Here is a 24,549-nt window from a genome sequence, read left to right as displayed (position 1 = left end):
TAAAGGCACTTCAAAGTTTTTCACCTTGTAAGATATAAAATTGTGGCACCTTACTGATGATTTTTATTACAATTGATATAAATGCTTCAAGTCCCATACATTCATAACCATGTAGGGTGCATTTAGCATCCACCGTCTCCAGCAGGTTATAATGTAGCGGTAGTAGTGACATTTGATACGCAATACGAGAAGGATGCAGTACTATGGTGACTTCTTGAGAGGATATTGAAGCACTGTGTTTACCGGCTACATTTTGTGCATAGCTATGTCATGCTATACTGCCTTTATCCCTCTCTTCGTCTGTCTAATTGTCATCACCATGACTGTTAACGTTATCTTTCCACCCTGTACCCTGAAGGATCTAGAGGAGAACATGGTATACCTGGTAGGAGACTGTCTGGTGGCTGCTGCCTTCATGTCCTACATGGGACCTTTCCTCTCCAATTACAGGGACCACCTGGTCAAGGAGGTGTGGCTGAAAGAGGTAAGATTGACAGCCATGATCAAGCTTGCAAATTGCATTTTACAATTTGCAATTACATTTGACTCTTTGTTTCATCATATAATTGTTCTATGTATAGTAAGAGCGGCATATCGTCGCTGGGGTAGCAAGACTTTGTATCTACAGAATGTCAAATATTCAGCAGAGCAAAAAGACATGGCAGCCAAGCACCGTATCAAATGGGAGAGCCTTTGACATGCTGTAGTGGCTTCATTTTTGGAGTAAGACAGCTAGGATTTGGACAGGATATCACTGAATTGATTATCTGACCATTGATCCAACTCAGTAATTTTCAGCAAATTTCAGATACGTGGACTTGTCGCCCCAACGACGATACGTAAAGAGAGAGAGAGATATTGATAAAAATATATAATGTATTATATTCACTGTTATAGATTGTGTTGTCATGTCCATCTGGAAAAATGTATGGGAATTATAAGTGCATTTACAGAGATGGTTCACACATATATGCTGTAAATGTGAAAATATACCACATTTTCCCCAAATGTTCCACAGGTCAGCAAGCTGGGGGTTCCATGCAGCCCAGACTTCTCCTTCTCCACCTTCCTGTCCAAACCGACAGTGGTCAGGGACTGGAACATGCAGGGTCTTCCCTCAGATGCCTTCTCCACGGAGAATGGGGTCATCGTAACCAGGGGCAACAGGTAAGCTCCTCATCAAAGAAGATGGCAATGACATTCTTCACTTTTAAGCTGTCGTAGTCATCTTCCAGCCATCACAAAAATGAATAAATAAGACTTGTGACTTTGAATGGAGGTCCTGAATTTACTCTGCTTATGTCATTGGGCAGATTTTTTTTTTCACCCCTGATGTCCCTGTTGACTGAAGTGTAAAAATCAGTATTTTGCTGGGGTAATTGATGACAGGGCCCTCTGGAAGAATAGTGTTAACACTGAGGAGACTACCTTGAGTAAATAAGACCATTTTATGATGTCATTATACCATTACCATCTTCATGCAAAAGTGGTAGGTTATGAGGTACAAGAGAAGACTCCAGTTCACAAGGTCCACATACCACATTCATAGACATCCACAAATTTCCTCAGTCACGAGATGAATGAGATGACCTTTTAACCGTCCCCTTTCCATCTAGGTACTTGAAATGACAGCAGCACTCTCAACTGATGATGTATATTAATAATATATGATCTCTTTACCTTAAAGTGAAGGTATTGCAGAACCGCTCCCCCCCCCCTTGACCTCTACTTATGATACACGAAAGCTTACCCCATGACTGCTACTCGTAATGCTCTAGAGCTGACCCCATGACCCTATTCTCAAGGCACTCGAAACAACCCCAAGACAACTAATCCCTTTTCCTCTCCCCACAACTACAGATGGCCACTGATGGTGGACCCGCAGTGCCAGGCCATCAAGTGGATCAGGAACATGGAGGGCAAGCGGGGCCTGAAGATCATCGACCTCCAGCAGTCGGACTACCTGCGCACCCTGGAGAACGCCATCCAGTACGGCTTCCCCGTCCTCCTCCAGAACGTGCAGGAGGAGCTTGACCCCTCGCTGGCCCCCATCCTCAACAAGTCCATCATCAAGCAAGGTGAGGCAGGGTTCTTTAATTCCCCTAACACCCAATATGCACTGCAAAAATTGACGGAAGATGATGGTGATGACAGCAATTCACCCTCTCAGCAATAACATTTGTTAGTTGAATTGATTGAAACTTGATGGCAGTCGTGAAAGTGATGATGGCATCAACAACCAAGTTGGTGACAATCAAGGGGATGACATCCATAGTGACATTTACCACAATAACAGCATTGCTGGTTTTCCTGGTAATATCAAAGTAGCAAGAATGATGATGAAGATGATGATGATGATGGTGATGATGATGATGACGATGGTGACGATGATGATGATGATGATGATGATGATGATGATGAAAATACAAATGCTGACGATTCAGTTGTGATTATCGCTGATTCTATTATTTAACAATTCAATTGTCGGTCAAGAAAGATGCACATTTAGTTAATTTCACAAAGCTGATTCAGTTTGGTGAGGATAGTAATGATGCAGATGATAGTGAAGAAAAGAAATGTATTGCTTGTTGTGTACTCGACACTAGCTGTGTAAATATGTAACAACAAAATGGTTGTAAACATCATGACAATGTCCAAGTCAGTGTACTAAGAGTGCATCAGCAATGTTGTGGGGTCAGTGAAATGTCGTCAAATGTTTCCCTGTCATGTGACTTGCAGGAGGGAGACTCATGATCCGTCTGGGTGACAAGGAGCTCGACTACAACCCCGACTTTAAGTTCTACATCACTACCAAGCTGAGCAACCCGCACTACACACCAGAGATCTCCACCAAGACCAGCATCGTCAACTTCGCCGTCAAGGAGCAGGGTCTGGAGGCCCAGCTGCTGGGTATCGTGGTCCGCAAGGAGCGGCCCGAACTGGAGGAGCAGAAGGACAACCTGGTGATGAACATTGCAGCCGGCAAGAAGAAGCTGGTGGAACTGGAGGACGAGATCTTGAGGTGAGATAATGTAATATTGCATGCCTTGTTGTTGCATGTGACTCTGCATGTATCAATTGACACAAACTTACAGGAATGTAAACTTGCATTCCTGTAATAAACTGTTTGTGTCAGCAAATAAAGTATGTAGTAGGATGTAAACAAATTTGAATACAATTACTATGAAGCTGGTGAAAATAGAAGACAAGATCTTGAGGTGAGATGATGTACTGTTGGACTTTATGTTTCCTGACATGCTGCTACATATACGACCCTGCATGTATTCATCAACACAAACATATGGTTTATCTGACAGGATATAAATTTGGATATGACTAATATGTATTATGAGTTTGGTTGTATTTTTCTTTGTACTTTGTAACTTTTACCAGTGTAAATGCTGCCTATACTGTAAATAAACATTAATTTTGCTAATGTTCCATGCAAAAGTTGTGAAGCCTTCATGCAGTTTATCTTTGAGCTCAATTTGCTCCAACACTTGTCTTAGAGCTCTTTCTTTGCGATTGCTAAATTTTACGTCTTTCAAGTCAGTTAGCATCAATAGTGGTTTTGACATCAGAATACTTGTGGATGCCTGATAACGCTGGTTCAAATGTGTACATTGTGGTACATTGTATTTTTCAAACTAGTGATATTTGGTAATTTCACTTCATAAGCTTCCTTTTCTGAATGATTCTATCCCCTTCCGTCGATAAAGATTGCTGAACGATGCCCAGGGCTCCCTCTTGGATGATGAACAGCTGGTGAACACCCTGCAGTCATCCAAGAAGACTTCTGAGGAGGTTGGAGAGCAGCTGCAGGTTTCAGAGCAGACCGAGGCTAAGATTGATGCTGCCCGTGAGGTTAGTGTAGACAGGGTTGGTGTTGGTCTAGTGGTTTGGACTACATTGCTGGTAATCAATGTACAAAATTGGTGACTGGGCGAAAAAATGGATGATGGATTTGAACACAGATAAATGTAAGGTTTTGATGATATCCAGGAAAAGAAGTAAGGTGCAACACGTGTATCATCTAAATAACGCCCCTCTTGAATCTGTTGAATCCGTGAAGTACTTGGGTGTAACCATCACTTCTGATTTGAAGTGGACCCAACACATCAACAATACTGTCAATAAAGCCAATGACGTGCTTGCATTTCTAAAACGCAATCTTCGCATAAAATCTTCTGATGTTAAAGCCACAGCTTACAAAACATTGGTTCGACCAATTGTTGAGTATGCTTCCACAGTTTGGGACCCATCTACCAAGAACCTAATCCACCAAGTGGAAATGGTCCAGAGAAGAGCTGCGCGATTCACTTTAAATCGCTACCATAACACCTCGAGTGTCACCAAAATGCTACAAGAACTTAATTGGACCACTCTGGAACAGCGCAGAGAAAATGACAGGCTAATTATGATGTACAAAATACACAATAATCTCACTCCTCTTTCAGCACAGGACTATATCATCAAACAGGCTACTCAGTTAACGAGAGCCTCGCAACCACACTCCTATCAGGTACCATATTCGAGAACTGAATCGCATCGCCATTCGTTCTTCCCAAGAACTGTAAGGAACTGGAATTCCCTGTCGTCAGAAATTGTTTCAGCGCCATCTGTGGGATCATTTCGAAACCGTCTAACGGTTGATCACAGTGGCTAGTATTTTCGTCAAATTTTCTATGTGCTTGTAAATATCTGTAAATAAATTGTATTATAATGTAAATAGCACCAGTCTGCAAGAATCTTCAGTCTATTGAAGGAGGCAGACTTAATCAGAAGAAGAAGAAGAATCAGGATGTCCAGGATTCAAGCCCCTGCCATGGTGTCTCAGTGTCCCATACTGAGTGGACCACTACCGTACAGCCTTTAGTATCTACAAAGGAATATGTTACCTTTTAGGATGTGAATTCATAGTGAAGAATGGCCATGAGCAAGTTTATGACATTGAATGAGGAATATGCCTTCGCCATCCCCGTAGCCAGGTAGTGGTATTGAAGATGTCATTAGACTGTCCAAACTAGCAAGGCGAACAGGAAAAGACAAAATGGGTAAAGTCATGCTAGACGTCCAGAGGCCACATACAAGACTACCATATCTGACAGTATCACTTGGCTATCACTGTCATTTTACAATAGCAACTTCAGACATTTTTGTTCAAGTATATTACTCTGCTCAGTTTGCACTGATAAATGCGAGCCATCAGCAAAAACTCATTAATTGATGTGACCGAGGACGATATTTATAAAATGTAGCGTCACTGTTTCACAGACAAAGACAAGCTTAATGAAGTGTGCATTCCCTCTGAATTTTTGAATTCTTGCCTAGGTTATAACTGCATATGATGACGCCAGTATTGTAAATAAAGAAAGTGCTCCGTTCCATTAATTTATGAGCAACATGTATATCACAAATGTGGCATTTCTTCTTCCATTTGCTTTTTAGGGCTACCGTCCCTGTGCCCAGAGGGCTTCCATTCTCTTCTTCGTGCTCAACGACATGGGTCGCATTGACCCCATGTATCAGTTTTCGCTGGATGCCTACATTGACCTCTTCAACGTGTCCATTGATAAGAGCCAGAGGAGTCCTCAGCTGGACCAGCGAATCATCAACCTCAACGAATACCACACCTATGCTGTGTACAGGTGCGTTCTGCCCTGCCCTCCCCCTGCTCTTCCACTCACCCCTTCCCTTCCCTTTACCCCTCCTCTTCCCCTTCCCCCAACCCCTCCTCCTTCCCCTTCTCCTAACCCCTCCCCCTCCCCTAACCCCTCCCCCTCCCCTAACCCCTCCCCCTCCCCTAACCCCTCCCCTTCTCCTCACCCCTCCCCCTTCCCCTCACCCCTTCCCCTCACCCCTCAACCTTCCCACTCAACCTTCCCCCTCAACCCTCAACCCTCAACCCTTCCCCTTTCCCTTCCCCTAACCCCTCCCCTTCCTCTCCCCTCCCTCTTACCCCTCCCTTTCCCCTCACCCCTCCCCCTCCCATTCCTCTTACCCCTCCCCTTCCCCTCACCCCTCCCCTTCCCCTCACCTCTCCCCTTCCCCTCACCTTACCCCATTTCCTTACCCTCACCGCTCCCCTTCCCCTCACCTCACCCCATTTCCTTGCCCTTACCCCCTTTCCCTAACCCCTCCCCTTCCCTTTACAGTGCCCCTTCCCCTCCCCATTTCCACACCGCAGAAATATCAATATTTACTGTATTTTGTTGCTTGTCTGTTTTCCTGTCATCCCAGGTTCACCTGCCGAGGTTTGTTTGAGAAGCACAAGCTTCTCTTCTCCTTCCAGATGTGTGCCAAGATCCTGGAGGCTGCGGGCAAACTCAACATGGATGAGTACAACTTCTTCCTGAGGGGAGGCGTGGTAAGTGTCATGCCTAGCAACCCCTCATGGCAACCACCCACATCCAGGTGGAGGTGATATATCATTTAACAGTTCCCAGTGGCTAGCAGATACCAGAGGGTTCTTTGCAAAATAATTTCTATAGTTCTAAGATGTTAAGTACTGGAGCAACCCCCCCCCAAAAAAAAAAAAAAAACAACAACAACAACAACAACAACAACAACAACAACAACAACAACAACAACAACAACAACAACAACAACAACAACAACAAACAACAAACAACAAACAACAACCAACAACAACCAACAGCAACCAACAACAACCAACAACAACCAACAACAACCAACAACCAACAACCAACAACCAACAACCAACAAACAAACAAACAAACAAAAAACCCAGGCAAACAAACTTCTCAACCTTTGGGCAATGTGAACACTACCAACTGAAGCTTTGCAAAGTTTGTCACATGATCAGTCCACCATCTGTTTGCGGGAGGTGCCTCCGAAGCACACGGTCATTGTGATGTACAGGTCTGCATTGTTACGTCACAATCATTATTACAGCTGTCAGACAGTGTACTCTTTTGCACTTGCACTAGTGACTTTGAAAACTTAAAGATTGAGAAGTTTGGCTGCTAGTGAGGACGGACAACCAAAGATTGTGAAGACCTCACGATCTTAAACTTCGCCATCTTTTGCCAGTGTGACCTCTGCTAATGTGTACGTGCCTGTCAATGCCAGGGTAGTAATGCTGGCATGTCCCTCACTGAGGAGACTGCTATCCTTGCTGAGATTTGTGCTGTCATTTCATTCTATCTCTTTTACAGGTTCTTGATAGAGAGGAGCAGATGGACAATCCATGTTCCCAGTGGCTGGCAGATGCATCATGGGATAACATCACTGAACTTGACAAGTGAGTCTATACCCTACATTAATCTGACACTTTTACTCCAATAACAATTTGTGTAGAATTCAATTTGTGTAGAATTGTTTTCGATGATGACTACCAAAAAGCAAAACAGAGGCAAACATATCTTTACATGGAATTCAAATTCACTGCTGTTAAAAAGCATTGGTCCAGTTTGATCTTACTGAGCTCTTTAATCACAGTTGATTGATACCTTGAGAATAATTGACAAGTTGACAAGTACCAACATTCCCTAGGGTATAGTTCCTACTGATGGTCAACAGCATCTGTTTAAAATATGTTTTGTTGGAGAAGTGATTCTCATTTCATTATTTTTACTTTTCATCAAATCATGGTTTACTAATGCTCACAGAATCATTCATGAATCAGAATCATTCATGCAAAGAGCGTAGGGGTATTTAATCCACAATCAGTTTATGTACTAATACAGCAGTTTCTTGTATATTTGTCTTTTGATATATATATATATATATATATATATATATTGCACAAGTTTGTATTCCTTTCAATTATATATTTAGTCCATGAATCATATAAACCAAGTATATTCCCATCTATGTTGCACAGAGCATGCCATTCTAATGATCATTTGAATGATAAGTTTCATTTTCATTGTAAGTCAATAGACATGTCCATATCCAAAACAAAAGAGCTAAGAAATATTGAAGAAATACACTAGGTGTATAAACACCAAATATATGCGAAAAATAAAGTGCTTCATGTTTTCTTATCTGTAATATGAATGATTGGACACTAGTGTATTTTAGTTGTAACAAGCAGAATTGATTTCTTAAATCCAATTATGTGTACTTTACATACTTGCACCTATTGGTGTGCAATATTTTGGTTGCTTTCTTTCTGTAATCAACTCTTTATGTGCCATTTTCGCACGTCCGACTCAGTCGACAGCGTGCCAACTTCACATATTCTGCTCAACAAACAAAGCCGCCAAAACCGATTGATAATTCGCTTATCACTGCTAATCTCACGGCACAATGAAAGCGTTTCTCGTGCTTTTGTTCCTCTCATATACGGCTTGCATTCTATGTGGTGATTGACTATCAAGCGGTGTTCCCAACTAGATTTGCTCGTACATTCTAAGTTTCTGTCATGGTTTTATGTGCAAAAGTCATGCCTTTACAGTAATGTAGCAACTGGCCATTCAAAGGAAATACTGAAAATAGATTCGTCATACAATTTATATCGAAACAAAGCTTGGCATTCCTCTTTAACTTTGCCTACTATTATGCCCATCTTAACAGAAATTTGTAGAAGTTATATAAATTGGAAAAACAGAATTCTTTCTCAAAGCATGACTACCTTCGTGTCTCAGAATAACGTGGCACACAGGGGGTTTCCACCATGGCACATAAAGAGTTAATTGGTATCAGTTGTACTGAGATGTTTTCAAAGTGATGTATATTTGAAGGTGTTTTGTACAACTATTTAATTTATGTGCATAAATGCATTTTTGGTATTTGGCAATCACTTCTGTTTATACAATTGAAAACATTGTTTCTTTGTTTATGTCTGCTTGGCATAACATTTATATATGCATGGAAACATTTTACTTGTGATAATGGCAATGACATAATATTTCTTGCTACTTAACTACCATGTCTATCTGGCCACCAGGAGGTAAACAGTCATGAGAGATAGAGACAAATCGAAGTGAATCCATTCATTCCACCCTCACGATCATCAGCTTGCAGTTTACCATGATCATATACACAATCATCTATATATGGGGGATGGCACTGTTCATAATGTTTATGGGGCAGCAGTCTCCATGACCAACCAATGTCACAGGATACATCTGCAGGGGTGGAACATTTTCCTGGCTAGTTTTGTCAGTAATATTTCTTGCATCTGAATTCTGCATATATGAAGTCCTAAGCTCTTGTTCATAATTCTGGATATCATCATATTTTTTTTTCTAATGACAGTCTTTATAAGTTTGTCAAAGGATAGTTAGGCTGTTTATATTTTGTATCAAACATTTTTTTTTTATTTAAGAGTAACTCAAACCGTCTCGAGATCTTTATATCTTTACAAACATAAAACTTTAAGGAGACTTCTTCTTATTTTTACAACACAATATTTGGAACTGATGTTATGAATTTACACTTCGAGGGAATGAATGGGAAATAAAAGCTCCCAAACTGCTCTTTCCAGTCTTCAACAAAAAGTATGCCAAACTGATAAGCAATAACGTTTACTCTAGCTTGATGCTACAGCACAGCTCAGAAGAGCTGATCTACATTGACTCCTAAATGACAATTCAAAAAAAAAGAGTAAGTAATATAAAATAGACCAATGTTTAACAACGATTAGAGGAAAACAGTGGCCTGGAAATGTTCCCCCTTTGGTATCCACATGTGACATTGTTTTCACATTTATGCCAAAGTGATTGAACCTGTAACCCCACCACCGTGCTGAATGGTTGCCATGGCTACTGTCTCCATTGGCATGTCAGCCACCTGTGTGGGGATACAGGGCATTAATCACTGAGGTGGACCCACATCTTCCTTTTCCCATTTCCTGGATCCTGGATACTTTATTATCATGAACTAATGTCCATCTATCCTTCCATCTTTCCACCTCTCCATCTCTCCATCTCTCCTCAATCCATCCATCCATCCATCCATCCATCCATCTATTCATTCATTCATGTCACCTGCCATTGTATATATTTTTTGCTTCATCCATCATTTCATTCACCCACCACACAGTAAGTAAGTATTCTTGGGACTGAAGGCTCTCTGGTAAGACTGGTCACTGTCACAAGTTCTTGGTGGCAGGTCATGTTGTGATATTCCCTCGTGAAGCCTTTTGTTTCACACAAACTAGTTTTCCTGATACTCACCTGTGTCTGTGCCGTAGATATTTTTCCCCCCTTCTTGTACGGGTCACAGGTTCACCACTAGTTTGCACATTTGTTGTGTTAAATTTTTCCTTGGATTCATGTAAAGATGTTTCTGATACAGGGGAACCTCAGTATAAGGAGAACCTAAGAACGATTGCTATTTCCTTGCTACATCGGGGCCCTGTTTTATGAAGAGTTATAATTGATTATATAGTTGATTTCTATCATAAGTCTATGGCAGCCTGTGTGCTAAGGAAATTCATAATCAATTATATTTTTTGATAAAATGGGGTTCAAGTATCTCACCTTATCAGGATACAAAAACAAAGAAACAAAAAGAGTTGGGACAAGCAAACTCAGTTTGTTATACAGAAATTGGGTTTTGCTGTATCCAACCTCTCTATAACGAGGTTCCATTGTGTGTATTGACAAATAAATATATGCTCATGTAAAAAATTCAGTAAAGTTTGAATCAACTGCATCATTTGAAAAATAGGGAACTGGAGAACTAGCATACTCTGCACAAAGAGCATATTTGTGTCAACTTTCCATGAATTTGGACCATACTGCAGTCAGTTGACTAATGAGAAAATAGAAATAGCCTCATTTGTTTTCATGCACAAAAGGACAAAGTCATGAAGTGTTTTAGAATCTCTCACATTATTTTCAACTATGGAATAGAAATGTGCACATATTTTTTTTTTTTTTTTTTTGGGGGGGGGGGGAGCAGGAGAAGGGGTTGTCACACAGCAAAAAGTGTTCCATGTGACAATATGAAGTTGTGTATTCTGCATGGGTGAAATGTGATGTCAAATACATGTAGGTTACAACCACAGGGGTCCATGATAGGTCAGTCACATGGGCACTGTGATCATATTAGTTTCATCGGCAGTGGTTTCATACAAAGTCGAAATTACGTTGTGCTTTGTGCAGTAACAAAATTGATGCGTTGGATTTTACGGCAGATTACAAAGTACTTGTAATGGCTGAGGTATTTTTTTAAGTACATTTTCCAATCCATCCAGATGCATGATAATTATCTGTTGTGATAAGACTGCCAATAGCAATCACTTACTTAGTGTATTGTTTTCACGGTGTAACAAGTCATTTCAAGACAAACGTAAAAATTGCAACAATACCGTGTCTATTCTAGGCATCTGTAGGATATATCAAAGAGAGTGTGGTATGATGATAATGTACTAACTGTGTGTAATTCACGTCAGATTTTTATTCTTAATTTTTGGGGGTCTTTTCATCACATTTGTACCGCAATTCAGATGCTTGATGTGTATATGCACTATATTGTTGTTTTATATTCACTGCACCATAATATTGTGTTTGTATTGTTGTTTGATTGCGTTGAGACATTGTTTTAATCCCTGTTAGCTTGCATTAAGTGACAGAGAGGACCGTATTACCGATGAAAAATCAAGTTTCACAAGTAGTTCCCTAAGAAGCAATTAGTTCAGAAGCATGCAACATTGGAAATTATTTTTATTTGGTCTAGATCAAAGTATACTTCAGGTGGAATGTGAAAAATTCACTATTTAGCCAAATTACTTCATTTTCCCTGAATTTTGTCATTTGAAAAATAAATAAGATTGAAATGCTTGCATGCACTCAAATGGATTATTTCACATATGGATTTGTTCAAAGATTTAGAATCGATGCTGTAGACGTTCGTAGACAAATTACCATTCTAATGCACACAAATATACTCAAGAATTTTTAAATCATGATCACTCAGAAATAAGAATAACTGCTACAATGTGCAGTTCTTATTACCCTGTGTGTTGATGAGTTACCTGTTGAAAAAAAAAAGTATAACACATAAGAATGTATTAACAGTTTTGTAAGACGTGTAAAATAACAGAAGAGTGGGGGCCAAGTTGTTATAGCAGGTTTTATAGATCAAGACTTCTGAAAATATTCACTGATATGTTTGTACGTTTGTTTTCACTGGTGTAGTACATGTAGTACTAGTAAAATATGAAAATGTCAACACAAATTGTGACCTTAGAATCCCAGTAGCTAGCAGAGCACATTCCCCTCCCCACTCGATGGATTGCACCTGTATGATAGGACCACGTTAAATGCATTTTCACTGTTATTGTGATGCATGCTGTCGATGAAACTTCAGAAAATGGAAATATGCTCTCATTCACTTCAAGAACGTAATGATGATTTGAGCAATATTGGATAGGATAAAGTACCGACATTGATGGAGTTATTGACAGTAATTAAGGCAATGTCATAGTGTTGTAAGAGTGACATTCTAAACATTACATCACATTATTAATTTTTGTTTCATGTCCATAAATTGTTGTCACATATAGCTGGTAAGAGCCTCACATAGAGAGTAAGATCTGAAGAATTAATAAGTTTTTCATACAATGACGCTACTAGAAGCCGCATCAGATCACACGCAAATTCCCCTACACATGATTTGATCACTCTGGGCAATCATATCAATAATGCTAATACCAGTGTAGCCATATGTGAGACCAGAGTTCACGACTTTCTTCTTATCCCTTCCGTTACAGACTTGCCAACTTCCATGGCGTGGTCCAGTCCTTTGAACAGTACCCCAGAGACTGGCACGTCTGGTACACCAGCTCAGAGCCAGAGGTTGCTCCTCTCCCAGGTGTGTACCGAATCTATCCCCGGGATACTAATCAATTCATTTGTTTGATTATCCCTGCCATTTTTTTTTTGAACTCATACATTTTGTGTGTATCTGTGTATGCTTATATCATCTGTTTTATCATTTGTTTTATCTTTTTGTGTCATCATTGTTCTATCATTTGTTTTATCATTTGTTTTACTTGCCATCTAAATTTTCTGTACTTCTGAACATTTGAAGTATTTTTTTTTAAGTATCTTTCTCTCATCTCAAGAGGAATATCATTTATTTCTCATGTAAATTGTAAATTTTGCAATTTTGGATTAGTTTCCTATTTTATTGATGTTTAAATTTGATGATATGTGAAGGAATAATTCTGTGTTAGAAGTTAAGGCACCAGTTAGTGACTCATGAATGTGGACATTTCCTTGTAGAGCTTGATAGTCCGTGTAACATTTTCATGGTTGTTGATTTAGATGGGTCTCTATGACATTAGATAAGGACCAATAAATTCATAGAGTTAGTAATCTTACATAATTAGAATGGCATCTCTTGTAATGTTGGAGTGAGGAGGGGTTACCGTAGAAACAGTTCATTGCATTCCTCTCTCTCTTTTCGATAAGAACCAATAAATTTATAGAGTTAGTAGTCTTACATAATCAGAATGGCATCTCTTGTGATGTTGGAGTGAGGAGGGGTTACCATGGAGACATTTCATTTGCATCCTTCTTTCTGTACATCCCCCAGGTGAGTGGGACAATGCCTGCAATGAGCTTCAACGGATGCTTATCGTTCGCTCCCTGAGACCGGACCGGGTCTCCTTCTGCTCCACCTCCTTCATCGTCAACAACCTCGGCTCCAAGTAAGAGGGCAAGAATTAACCTAGATAATCATGATTGCATGTGTCAGTTTTGACCTAAAAAATATTACCAGACGGATTATTTTGTGTTTGTCTGTGGGTGTTGATAATGTCGGAGCAAGCAACCCTGGTAGGCCCTACTCACTGACAGCTTCTTCTTTTTTTGATTTATGAAATCTTAAATTTGCTCTTGTTTTCAGTAGGATTACAGAGCAGCATAGTTCTGGCAATGAAAATCATATTGTTGTTTTTTTTTGGGGGGGGGGGAGAATTTGTATTTTTTTTTTTATGGTTGTTACATGGAAGTCTCTCCATTCTCATTTTTTTTTTTTTTTTTTTTTGGTGGACAGGCTGAACCTAAAACTCTCACAGACAGGTACATATGTACTTTGTAGCCATGTACTAAGTTTGTCTTTGTTTTTCTTGTATAATCAAGCTGGACATTACGTATTATCATATTTTGCTTTACTTCACATATTTTCCATCAAGAAATAAAAAAATAAAATTGAAATTGAAATTGAAAATGAATAATTATACCCGAAAATAAAAATAAAAGTGCTGTCAACATTGTCCGTGCGTGTTGTCCCCATGGATTGACTACAATCCTGTGACTCACTGACTTCCCATGAATCTATTTGACAGGTTCGTCGAGCCCCCTGTGTTAGACATGAAGGCCGTACTAGACGACTCCAGCACCAGAACGCCTCTCATCTTTGTTCTGTCTCCTGGAGTGGTAAGAAACACTAGTCTCTTCTCCTCCAGCCTCCATACTTTCTTATGTGCAATGATCGATACGAAATGTCGGATGCATGGCTGTATGCCATACTTATGGTATATATGTACAATTTGTATATTGTAGGTGTACTTTATATTTCCCATCTTTCATTTGACACATGTTAAAGGTGTGAGAAGTACTGGTACTATGAATAATCTTGGTTTTTCTGTAGCTGTTCAGATTTTATTGATTGTTGCTCATTTTCCACTTTGACTCAGAATTCTGAAGACTTTAATTCCACTAAGCTCACGAAACATTAACTTCTCCCAAAGATTAGTCACCTGACATCACTTAAATATAAAATCTGTGTCTGTATCTGCCATTTTGACATTTTAGACAAGACATGTAATGTCAAAGTTACAGCCGTGAATTTATATTTTTCACTTGCCTTCTCTTTTAAGGGGAGGAAGGGGTATTACAAGAAATGTTTCAATTCTTTTGGTTTTTCTTTGCTTAGATTACCATGGTGAAATATTTTTAATCATGTTTTGATTAGTTTTTGTCTTAAAACAAACATTTCTGCTTTTCTGCATAACCTCACTTTCTCACTCAACAATTTTACAAGTGTGACAGCTATTGTCAAATGTATATCGTCTTTGGTGACAGATAAACAAAAGGGTATATTTTGTATTGTATGTTAACCCACAAATGAAAAGTTCCAATGATGTCTTGATTGGGTGTGCCTTGTGTGTACACACAGGACCCCACCAGCATGCTGCTGCAGCTGGCTGAGCAGAGCGACATGAGCCAGAGGTTCCACGCCCTCTCCCTGGGTCAGGGCCAGGCACCCATTGCCACCAGGATGATTAAAGAGGGAGTCAGAGAGGTGAGTGTGCCTGTGTATGTGTGTGTGTGTGTTTGTTGCCTAGCAACGATACCGGTATCGGATCGCATCCCTCGTGCAGAGTGCATCCCGTGTGCCAGCAAGGGGCATGTCTTATTTTCAACTGGTGGCTGTGAATACTGCTGCAAGCTGTGTAAAATTATGAGGAATATTGTTTTTACCTGTACTCATATTCAGATCTATTCTTTATCAAGTATTTGATTCTGTACATCTCATCAGGATGCTGGAGTCATGGTAGCTCTTTTTGTGCTCTTATTAAGGTCACACCCACCATAGATAGGATACCTATTTCAAACTTGCTCTCACATTATTCTCCATTCAGCATGTTTTTAAAAAAAAAAAAAAGGTTTGACACCTGGAATTATTTGTTAGTTACTCGTCAGTACTTCAGTCTTGAATATCTTTCTGTATTATCACTGTCATCCACAATGACTTGTCAGGGATAAAGATGCAGTCTTGTATTTACTAGTATGATTCCCACGAGACTCTGCCATAACAAGTTGTTTAACAGTGAGATTGATTTAAAGGGATAGCTTAGTTGTCCAAATAAATGTGCCGCTCTGAACATTTACTTTCTATTAAAATTATGTGACAGTTCATACTGCCTGATCAATACAAAGAGTACTTAGTGACTCTTCATCTCCTCCCCTCCTACCGTCTCCACCTCCTCCTCTTTCTTTTGTTCCCCCCCCCCCCCCCCCCCCCCCAGGGTAACTGGGTGTTCCTTGCCAACTGCCACTTGTCCCTGAGCTGGATGCCCCAGCTGGACAAACTGGTGGAGCAGCTGCAGATAGAGGAGCCCCACCCAGACTTCCGCCTGTGGCTCAGCAGCAGCCCCAACCCAGAGTTCCCCATCTCCATCCTCCAGGCTGGCATCAAGATGACCACGGAGCCCCCCAAGGTACATTGCCTAGCTACACCGTGTGATGGAGGCGAACTCCTCCCAGGCTTATTTTGGAGACTAGTATGACATGAAGTTGATATATAATTGTGATATGAAATGATTTGTTAGATTCATAAAAATCATTTGATTTGATTTTGATTTTGATTTTGATTTTATTCAACATAGTAAACAGCCTGCTATAAGCTTTGAAGCTGCTTTTCAGCAAAGCAGTGCATGTGAATTTACAAAACTGAATAAAAAACAAAGAATAACAGGTACAATAATGATAATGATAATAATAAAAACTATTAAAATGCAACAGAAATGACAATCAAAATGATTTGGATTGACATAGAGTACATTTTGATAACAAAAATCAAATTGTGACAGAAAAAAAAAGTAATATCAGTAATTAGAACAAAATATAATGCAATGACTTGTTACACATGAGTGGCAAGAGAAGAGAACAGGAAAGGTAACCAGTAGCAGTCAAAGGTCACTACAAGGTCAAAGGTCACAGACGGGTCAACAAACTTTTAGGGTCCAATGTTAAGTTCTTACGGCGCGTTTTGGTTATTGCTCAAAACTTTTGAACCATATGTCTGTTTGTGACCAAACTTATAATGTGGTAGATGTCCCTTTGGGAATTGAAGGTCATCACAAGGTCAAAGGTCACAGACAGGAGTAAACAAACTTTTAGGGCCCATTGTTAAGTTTTTACAGCGCATTTCGATTATGGCTCATAACTTTGATCTCTATGTCCGTTTGTGACCAAACTTTGATGGAAGATGTCCCTTGGGGAGTTGAAGTTCATCACAAGGTCAAAGGTCACAGACAGGGATCAACAAACTTTTAGGGCCCAATGTTAAGTTTTTAAGGCACATTTCAATTATTGCTCATAACTTTTGATCCATATGTTTGTTTGTGACCAATCTTGGCTGGTAAATGTCCCTTGGGGAGTTGAAGGTCACCACAAGGTTAAAGGTCATAGGCGGGGTCAGTGAACTTCCGGGAGTTAGAAAAACATTAATTTCTTCTACGCGAATGGGCGAGACACATTTTGGCACTTACCTTATTGATTAAACTTCACTTCTTTTTTTCTTTTGCTCCAATGCCTGCAGGGAATGAAGGCAAACCTGAAGCGTCTGTACCACCTGGTCACGGAGCAGCAGTTCAGCCGCTGCCACAAACAGGACAAGTACAAGAAGCTTCTCTTTGCCCTCTGCTTCTTCCACTCTGTGCTCCTGGAGAGAAAGAAGTTCCGCATGCTGGGATGGAACATCATGTACGGCTTCAATGACTCCGATTTTGAGGTGATTATTGCATATCTTTCTTCAGTCCTCAGTGCAGTACAGACCTGGGGTGGTATTCTGAAAATCTTCCTAAGTTTCTTCCTAAGTCAGAAACTTAGGAAGTGCCTAGGAAAGACAAAATTGGTATTCTGAAATATCTTCCTAGGCACTTCTTAATGCAAATTAGGCCATCCTTATCCCCGCCCACGTCCTTTCCTAAGCCAATACGAAATGCCGTATCATAAGGAACTAACCAATGACAATCGCATATTACTATGACGTAGGGTCAAATACACGAGTGGCCGGCATGTTCCCTTTCTCACGCTCATTTCGGGCATCAAAGTACATGTGCGCGCAATGACTGACAAGCGCGCCTATCAAGATGCTTGCAGTTTGCTATTCTTAACAACGTAGGGTGGGGCTTTCCTAAATATTTTCCTAAAATTCTTTCCTAAGTGCATTCTAGAATACCAACTTCTTCCTAAGTTAGAAATTTGCATATTCCCGCCCCCTTCCTAAGTTTCTTCCTATGTCTACTTAGGAAGAAACTTACGAAGATTTTCAGAATACCACTTAGGAAAAAATCCTGACTTAGGAAGAAATGTCTTCCTAGGAAGGATTTCAGAATGCCGCCCCTGGACTGTGATAAAAATTGTGCTTCTATATCAGGCATTCTCTTGCCATTAGTGATTCTGGATTGTTAGTTGAATTGAAATCATATTGAAGATTGAAACCATGGTTTAAAAATGAATCACCTGTAAGGGTGTAATTGTTTGCCGGAAGTGCAAAAACGTATGGTTCTGATTTTTCATGTTTCCCCAAGTTAGTAATAGGGGTTTTCCATGTACACAAATTAGCTTTGTAACCCCCTAGCAAACTCAAGATTTTTGCATGTGTGGACACAAAAAACCCACAAATTAGCATGATCAACAGCATGATGCTAAACCCGAGAAACCTTGCTCTTATTTCTGAATTGTGCGCTAATTTGCCCTGCAGTGACAGTGTCAAGGGTCAAGTACGTTTGAACGGTTGCAGAAAAAAACTCGAATTTCGGAGCGCTCTCGCTAACTCGCTGTTTTGTAGGTGTGAATGCAGCTAGTATCCCATGAGTGCCAACAAACAGGACAGAAGACACTCAAGAAGCAGGGAGTAAACACACTTAGTATGATGATGTATATTGCAGACATGTTGCAAAGGCTGTTTTTCAGCTAGCACCTCAATCACACCAACTTAAAATATCACAATGTGCTTGCCTTGTACAGGTTTCTGAGAATCTCCTGAGCATCTACCTTGACGAGTATGACGAGACACCGTGGGACGCCCTCAAGTATCTCATCGCCGGGGTCAACTACGGAGGTCACGTGACTGACGACTGGGATCGGCGACTCCTGATGACGTACATCAACGAGTACTTCAGTGAGAGTGCACTGACAGTGTCTTTCTTCAAGTAAGTTTGACAGCGTCCTTCTTCAAGTAATTTCAACACTTTTTATGCCTCCACCCGAAGGGTGCCGGAGGCATTATGTTTTCGGGTTGTCCGTCCGTACGTACGTACGTCTGTCCGCATTTGTTTACATGATAACTTGAGTAATATTGAGTGGAATTTTACCAAACTTGGTCCTGGTGTAAAGTATGATGGGGCAATTACTTGATTAGTTTTTTAGTGAAATCGGCCTGAGGTCAAAAGTCAAGGTCAAATCGTAAAATTTATCTGTTTATGCAATAATTCAAGACTGGATGAAGCAAATTTTACCAAACTTGGTCCAAGGATGACATTTGATGGGCCAATTAAATAAGTAGTTTTTGAATGAAATCGGCAAGAGGTCAAAGAGCAAAAGTTCAAGGTCAAATACTCAATATTTCACTATTTTTCTCCATATCTATGCAATTCCTGAAGGCATTTTTCTGAAACTTAGTGTATACATGTACTACAAAATAAAGATTCTCCAGAGAGTTTCAGGTCATGAGGTAAAAGGTCAAAGGTCAGGTGAAATACATTAAAATTTAACTTTTTTTCTCCATATCTCGCAAATGGTTCAAGGTATCTTCATGGAACTTGGTACATTGACTGGCAGGGATCATTGAGGGAATTTAGGGGTCGTGGGTGAAAGGTCATGGTCAACTCCTCAAAATTTCACTATTTCCCTAGGAGGACCATGCATTATGGCGGAGGCATACCAGTCGCCATAGCGACATTTCTAGTTTTTTATTGGTTCTTCCAAGAAATGATGCAGATGCTTTTAAAGATTTCATTTAAACCCACCAAAGGACCATGTATGTCCTGCCAGCTGATATCTTATTTATGACTCGACAAAAATTGAGTATTTTGTTCAGTAAAGTGAACATATATTTGTGTTTCTAGAATACACAAAAATCTTGCTCAAAGCAGTGCTAAGAACTTTAAATGAAATCTTGATCATAACTAGATAAATTCTAATCTTAGTCACGTGACCCTGGTTTCTTTAGACTTTGGGAATCTCATTGGCTTTGCTTGTGAAGTGTTCCTAAGTTTGACACTATAGATAACAATATTTGTGACTCTGATTAATGTATAATCAATATCAGTCTGTTCTTGCACATCCAGACACAGCAAGCTAAATCACCATACCAAATTCAATTTCAATCATATTTTGGTTTCTTGTTCTGGCATTTCTACTTTCATGTACATTCTCACAAATCAATCAGCCAACTCATGGCAAGCTTACACTTTGAAAGCAAAAAAAAGTCATGTTCTCTTTTCTATCACCTTCAACCCTGTGTCCCTCCCCCCCCCCCCCCCCCCCCAGATTGTCCAGTCTCCAGACCTACTACATCCCCAAGGACGGCCCTCTCCAGACCTACAAGGAGTACATCAGCATGTTGCCGGGCGTCGACCACCCAGAGGTCTTTGGCCAGCACCCCAATGCAGACATCGCCAGCCAGATCACCGAGACCAGGACACTGTTTGACACCCTTCTATCACTACAGCCTCAGGTCTCCGTCAAACAGGGAGAGAGCAAGGAGTCAAAGGTAATACTTCCTTTTTCTTTTCTTTCTTTCTTTTTTTTTCCAAAAAAAAAAAGTTGCTGAAAACTGAGTATCCAATAGTAATGGGCTAGTAGAATTAGATTTATTTAAAGGGTCCTAAAGCTTTTGATACTAGCATAATCTTTGAAAGGGGCAAAATGACAGACATGAAAGGTCTTCACGAAGTTGATGGCAGTCTCATGCATGCAAAAGTGTCTTGTTTTATAGTATGTGAGAAAAACATTGGAGGGTGACAAACTGACTGTTGAGAGGTTTAGCAGAAATATTCTTAAGAGCATAAAGAGTAAACTGAATGCAGCTATGCTGCATTGCCATGACGTGGGTCAAGCTTTTAAAGCCTTCTGTGGAAGACAAAATGTATCAATCACCGCAAGGCACGGAAAGAACTCTTCGTGGGCTGCTGATCTATTGAAACTATCGTCTGTACATAAATATTTTTGTGCAATTCCAGGTGTTGAAGTTGGCAGCGGACGTGTTGGAGAAGATACCAGCGGACATCGACTACGATGGCACGGCCAAGATCCTCAAAGATGACCCCTCACCCCTTAATGTCGTCCTGCTGCAAGAGGTAGGTTCAAAGGTTATGGGTGAAAGGTCGTGTATGAGAGAAGTTACTGGGTAGAGCTGCTAAATGCTGCCCTCTTAATTGCTCAAACATTCTTAATTTTGCAGGACAGGTTTTCCTTTGTTGCTCTAGAGGTTTATGTTATTATGTTTGCAGTTTTTACTAGAAAAGAAAAGAAAGAAAGTTACAGAAACAGTAATGATATAAGTTATGCTGAATGCCGATTCTCAGAAGAGAGCATGTAGCATTCTCATTCATGTAAGCAGGAAAGATTTCAGAAGATAAGAGATGAAGTGTGTACACTTAACCTGATTTGCTCACGCATGCATTTCAAATAGATGCTGTCCGAACTTACTTAGGACTAATCTTCAATGTAATCATCAATGCCATTCCAATTTCATCTCCAGGTGACTACATTGTCACCTTTAAGCAGGGCTTCTAGAATGATGCTATTACATGTATCTGTAATATATGTCAGAGAAAAGTGACAATAGAATAGAAGACAAAGAAAAGCTTTCTGTTTATAAGACAAAGACATAAACCGAGAATCTTCATGACTTCAAGCACCTCTCATCACATGTGACCCCTACCCATTCTCTCAAACCGCAGTGCCAATTTTCTGTCCCTTATTCCCACACCGCCAACAGATCCAGCGATACAACAACCTGCTGAGGGCCATCCGGTCATCTCTTGTGGATCTGGACAAGGGCATCAAGGGTCTGGTGGTGATGTCCAGCGACCTTGAGGAGATCTTCAACTGCATCTATGATGCCAGGGTACCTCCTGTCTGGGAGAAGGTGAGTGCAAGTGATGCATGCAGCATCCATAGTGGTTGCTATGGTAATAGTGATGATGATGATGATGACGATGATGACAACGATGAAGATGATGATGATGATGATGATGATGAAAATGATGTTGAAGGTGATGCTTGTCGGTGCATAATGAAGAGATTGCTGAAATGATGATAACAGGGTTTATGATGTATGAGGATGTTGATTAGATGATTATCAGGATGATTGTGGATAGTATGATTTTTATTTTAGATGTCATGTTGTGATGAATTTTGAAAATATTTATCTGCTGAACCCCCCCCCCCCAAAAAAAAAAAAAAAAGTTATATTCCAAGGGATGTTTGAATAAAGTGGTGGGCCATATGAATGATGTATCATACAGAAGGGTGATTGTGCAGATGCTTTTAATAGTATAATCACATCAGTGTAAGTGTGCACTGACTTCTCTTTCAGGACGTTAAACCTTGGAGTGAAATTTGTTCTAGCATATGATTCATTGCTTTAGGACTTTGAGACACTGACCATTTCAAGGTGCAGTTACAAATAAAAGTATTCTTATGCAAAACTAGCTTTTGCATGAGACTGATAATGTGAATTCTGCCTTTGCTGGTTTTCCCTTTAGGCGTACCCGTCCAACAAGCAGCTGGGATCTTGGACCCGTGACCTCCTGATGAGGGTGGACCAGTTCGAGAAGTGGGCCAGCACAGCCCACCCTCCGGTCATCTTCTGGATGTCTGCATTCACCTTCCCTACAGGCTTCTTGACGGCCGTCCTTCAGACTTCAGCCAGGCAGAATAATGTGAGTGTGGTTGAGTGATTGATGCATTATATATACGTCCGTAGCACTATTCCAGTCACACCCTGGTCTGACTTGATATTGAACTAAATTGCTATTGTAACAATGTGTTCACATCATGATTTTGATTATCTTTTATATTTCATATCTGCAGTTTTCATAAAGTTCACACTATACTCATACACATCGACACATTACATTAAGGAAAAATCGCAAAGTGTTATCCTGCATCATTTCATAAAATGATACAAATCATTACATTTCAAAATGCCTGTTATGTGTTAATCTGTAATTAAAAGAAGAAAAGTCACTAGGACTAATTTTAAAAAAGTGCAGGAGACACATTCTAAGTGATTTCTTATCTTGGTAGCAGCCTAGAGTCATGAAGAGGTTAGCTTGTAAACAACAGAAATAAGTTAATGTTACATCTTTGCATAAGCATGATGTTATATTATTACATATTGTGCTGGGGCAACAAGACCTCATATCTACAAATTGTCAAATGTTCAGAGAGCAAAAATAGATAAATAAATAAATGAATAAAAAAATAAAAACATGGCAGCCAAAGCACTATATCAAATGGGAGAGCCTTTCCTTTGACACGCCGTGGTGGCCTCATTTTGGGGGCAAGACGGCTAGGATTTGTACAGGACAGCATTGAACTGATTATCTGACCATTCATCCAAAACAGTAATTTTCACCAAAATTTGAGGTACAAGGTCTTGTCACCCCAGCGACAATATGCACAATGTTGTATTCTATATTTTTCTAACTTAATGCCTGTTTGTTTCTCTACATCTCTCCTGTGTACTGCTTCCTGTCGTCCCGTCTCTGCGCATACAGATCTCCGTTGACTCTTTGTCGTGGGAGTTTGTGGTCTCCACGGTGGACGACAACAATATCGTGGACCCGCCCAAGGACGGGGTGTGGATCAAGGGGCTCTTCCTGGAGGGGGCGGGCTGGGACAAGAAGAACGCCTGTCTGGTGGAAGCCAACCCAATGCAGCTGGTCTGTCCTATCCCTACCATCCACTTCAAGCCTGTGGAGAACAAGAAGAAGAGTGGCAAAGGTGGGTCCAGTGATGTCTCGTTTCAAGCGAAAAAACAAACACAAACAAACAAACAGCTGAAAACACAAAAACATCCACAAAGTTAATCACTTTGTCCATTCATAGCATTTAAATGAGAGCTCAGTTCTGTTCACGAAATATCTTGAATATCTGTCAAGTCAGTGTTTTGATATGTTCATGCGTTCATTCGTTCATATTTATCTTGCTTCTCAAATCAAATTTAAATCAAATTAATTACATGGGTGCGACAATTTAAACAATGTCACATATCATCTTCCAATCTAACATCCTGTCTAAGTCGTTGGGGAGCTAGGAGCAGAGAAGTTGGATAGAGATTGGATGATTGAAGAGAACTTTTTAGAAAACACTCCTGAAGTATCCTCAGATTATTAGATGTGCGATTTATGACTAGTGTACATGCAGTCTTCAAAGATCTCTTCCAAACACTTAAAATATTCGGAAAACAAGAAGAGCAGCAAAGATGAATGTAGAGATGGTTGACTATGCACTTACATAAAGTTGAGCTCTGTCGACCTTGAAAAAAAGAGACGAAGAACTAGATAGAGCAAGTCTAGAACAGGCTATACTCAATATTTCATTTTGGGTGCTGGTTGAAGTGCTCATGATTGTATACAGCTGTTGTGCAAAGAAGGCTTTATGATGTTTGTAGCATTATTCGCAATTCCTTACAAACTTTTGTTTCTTTCTTACCAACCACCCAGGAAACTACTCCTGCCCCTGCTACTACTACCCCAACCGAAGCGGCTCAACGGGCCGCGCATCGTACGTCGTAGCGGTTGACCTCAAGACAGGTGCCTTCCCGACCGACCACTGGACCAAGAGGGGCACGGCTCTCCTAATGAGTTTGGACTACTAG

General features: G+C 40.3%; 1 protein-coding gene across 1 annotated transcript in view; it reads left to right on the top strand.

Annotated features, from left to right (window-relative positions):
* Positions 1 to 24,549, top strand: part of LOC139740398 (dynein axonemal heavy chain 2-like) — an 80,909-nt gene extending 56,360 nt beyond the window's left edge. The window contains exons 61-82 of the mRNA XM_071650991.1: positions 359 to 484; positions 1,019 to 1,167; positions 1,861 to 2,078; positions 2,740 to 3,022; positions 3,720 to 3,864; positions 5,449 to 5,648; positions 6,241 to 6,367; positions 7,179 to 7,264; positions 9,575 to 9,577; positions 12,689 to 12,789; positions 13,516 to 13,630; positions 14,270 to 14,360; positions 15,103 to 15,228; positions 15,956 to 16,147; positions 17,251 to 17,442; positions 18,684 to 18,868; positions 20,208 to 20,430; positions 20,900 to 21,016; positions 21,661 to 21,810; positions 22,430 to 22,606; positions 23,447 to 23,672; positions 24,395 to 24,549. Of these exons, the coding sequence (XP_071507092.1) occupies positions 359 to 484; positions 1,019 to 1,167; positions 1,861 to 2,078; positions 2,740 to 3,022; positions 3,720 to 3,864; positions 5,449 to 5,648; positions 6,241 to 6,367; positions 7,179 to 7,264; positions 9,575 to 9,577; positions 12,689 to 12,789; positions 13,516 to 13,630; positions 14,270 to 14,360; positions 15,103 to 15,228; positions 15,956 to 16,147; positions 17,251 to 17,442; positions 18,684 to 18,868; positions 20,208 to 20,430; positions 20,900 to 21,016; positions 21,661 to 21,810; positions 22,430 to 22,606; positions 23,447 to 23,672; positions 24,395 to 24,549 (3,387 nt within the window). The remainder of the gene's footprint in view (positions 1 to 358; positions 485 to 1,018; positions 1,168 to 1,860; positions 2,079 to 2,739; positions 3,023 to 3,719; positions 3,865 to 5,448; positions 5,649 to 6,240; positions 6,368 to 7,178; positions 7,265 to 9,574; positions 9,578 to 12,688; positions 12,790 to 13,515; positions 13,631 to 14,269; positions 14,361 to 15,102; positions 15,229 to 15,955; positions 16,148 to 17,250; positions 17,443 to 18,683; positions 18,869 to 20,207; positions 20,431 to 20,899; positions 21,017 to 21,660; positions 21,811 to 22,429; positions 22,607 to 23,446; positions 23,673 to 24,394) is intronic.

This window comes from Diadema antillarum, unplaced genomic scaffold (genome assembly GCF_040938485.1).
Source record: "Diadema antillarum isolate AM-2024a unplaced genomic scaffold, OU_Dant_1.0 seq00000853_RagTag, whole genome shotgun sequence".
Classification (NCBI taxonomy): Eukaryota; Metazoa; Echinodermata; class Echinoidea; order Diadematoida; family Diadematidae; genus Diadema; species Diadema antillarum.
The sequence above is the reverse complement of the archived record's forward strand: the minus strand, read 5'-3'. Positions and strand labels throughout refer to the sequence as shown.